The 2,000-nt window shown below is 53.0% G+C and overlaps 1 protein-coding gene across 1 annotated transcript; it reads left to right on the top strand.

Annotated features, from left to right (window-relative positions):
- Positions 1-591: 591 nt before the first annotated feature.
- On the top strand, positions 592-863 carry GNI_151820 (hypothetical protein; the record flags this gene model as incomplete). Its single annotated transcript, XM_011134489.1, has 1 exon — positions 592-863. A coding segment is annotated over one exon (272 nt), but the record flags the coding sequence as incomplete, so codon positions are not given.
- Between the last annotated feature and the right edge of the window lie 1,137 nt (positions 864-2,000).

Raw genomic sequence — 2,000 nt, 5'->3', positions numbered from 1 at the left:
TTGCGCTCGAGGAACCAAAAAAATTGGGTCGGCAGAAAAATAGGCACACAGTTCAAACTGGGTACCTAGCAAGGTACCCAGTTCGACATGCAGTTGGGTCTGCTCCCCCTTGCTTGAACACAACAGGATGGTCCCTTACAGGAACCGACAACGGACACGAGGAATCACACGTGCTAGAAGCTGTCAACGCACACATCTCGGCTGCAGTGACCAGGAATCTTTCAGAACTTCGCGACGGTCTTGGCTGCAGTGTCCTCCCGTCACGTCTTCATTTCTGCCGCTTTTCGGGCTGAGCTTATGGGTCTCAAGCTCAGCCCGAAAAGCGGTAGAAATGAAGTCCGCACCCCCTTCAAACGCGTGACGACGCAACATCGATCAACACTTTTCTTTTCTGGTAGAAAAAGAGAGAAACAGAATCAGAGAGTTTTGAAGTAACTGGGGGTGAAGCAACCATGTTGTTGTTATCTTTTCTTAGCCAGGGAGAGGATGATTTAAGGAAGAAAAATGTTGGGAGGCAACGAAGGAGCTTGTTACAGGTGTGACGTTGGTGGTAGTAGACTATGTGTTACTCAGTTACAGCGGTAGTGATAGATGGGAGGTGAGCGGCGATTTTTGAGAAAATCGACGAAGGGACGGCTCAGACGATCGGCGGCTTCGGCGAGTCTGGAGGAGGTTACACATCGTGGGGCAGGGGCCTCGATAACCCCTTCGCCCACTATGACCACCCCCTCCATCATGACCACCCCCTCCATCATGACCGCCTCGTCCTCTACGACCGCCTCGTCCTCTACGAGTTTGGGGGCGGCGTCGCAGCGTCGGTGTGCGGCAGGGATCTCGACGACTGCCCCGCCTACCTCGACCTTGTGGAGGCACTTGTAGTTGGCGAGGGTCTGCCTGACACTGAAACTGCGAACCCGACTAAAACCCATGAAACGTCGGGCTTCACGGTCCTCAAAAGCTTCATCCGTCCCCTTCCTTGTGAAACGTAAGTACCATGTTAATTCTTGTAGGTAGTCGTAGCTCAGACTTTGGCGATCGAGTTCGCCCCCCACCAGGGCTAGACTTTTGTTGAGACCAACTAACGATAGCAGCAGAGATGCTTGAAGCTTAGGACTGCGTGTGAGCAACTCAGCGAATTCACGCACAGCATCCTCGTTCTCGTTCGACTTAGGCAGGCTGCCTGGGTACACGTCCAAAAACACCTTGCCTCCAACGACTAGTGCGTGGGCCTTAGCACACTTCCTTAGCTCACCAAGTAAATGGTATATGTCGCGCGTCATTTTCGTCAGCTCCGCACCCTCATCCTCCATTTCCTTCAGCGGCTCAACAACACGCACCACGTCAAACGAACACCCGTTGTAAAAAACCGGCATCACAACGGCTGCCAAACTAGCCATATTCACTGACGGCTTCGACTCCGCAGCAGTTAAGCATTTCATCTTCCCACCTTTTGAGATCCAGGAAAAAAAAATTTGCTGTCGGACAAACAAAAATTTTGCGTCGGACAAATTAAAATTTAGTCCGGCTTGTTGCAAACAGAACGGCGTCATTGCAGCTACCTCAACCTCCTTCGATTTCAAACAATTTTTATCTCACTACCAATCGTCTCACTATTTGTCGCGCTTCATCGTCCCACCGTTTGCGCTCGGGCAACCAAAAATGCGCAAGCAGTTATCAGGGTCTCCGTCCCTCGTTCGGACGCGTCGGTCTCCGTGATTACTCGCCGGACGGGATGATGTTGCGCTCGAGAAGGCCACTCGGAGTTACAAAAGCGATGAACGCCTGGCGCCCCTGGTCGATTGGCACGTTCCAGAACTCTAAGTACATAACTAGCGTGCGGTAGTTCCTCGGCTTGGCCGTCCGTCGCATGTGGTCCAGATGCGTGAAATGGGGTTTGGACGGGGTAGGAGTCAGCGACCGTGGCCGTGTTGAATCTGCGGCAGTCGACGGGCCTACCCCGGGACACTAGGTCACCTGTCGGGTGTGCCTAGCAAGTTGGG

This window comes from Gregarina niphandrodes (assembly GCF_000223845.1).
Source record: "Gregarina niphandrodes unplaced genomic scaffold scaffold00043, whole genome shotgun sequence".
NCBI lineage: Eukaryota > Apicomplexa > Conoidasida > Eugregarinorida > Gregarinidae > Gregarina > Gregarina niphandrodes.
Note: the sequence above shows the minus strand (reverse complement) of the source record. Positions and strands in the feature narration are given on the sequence as shown.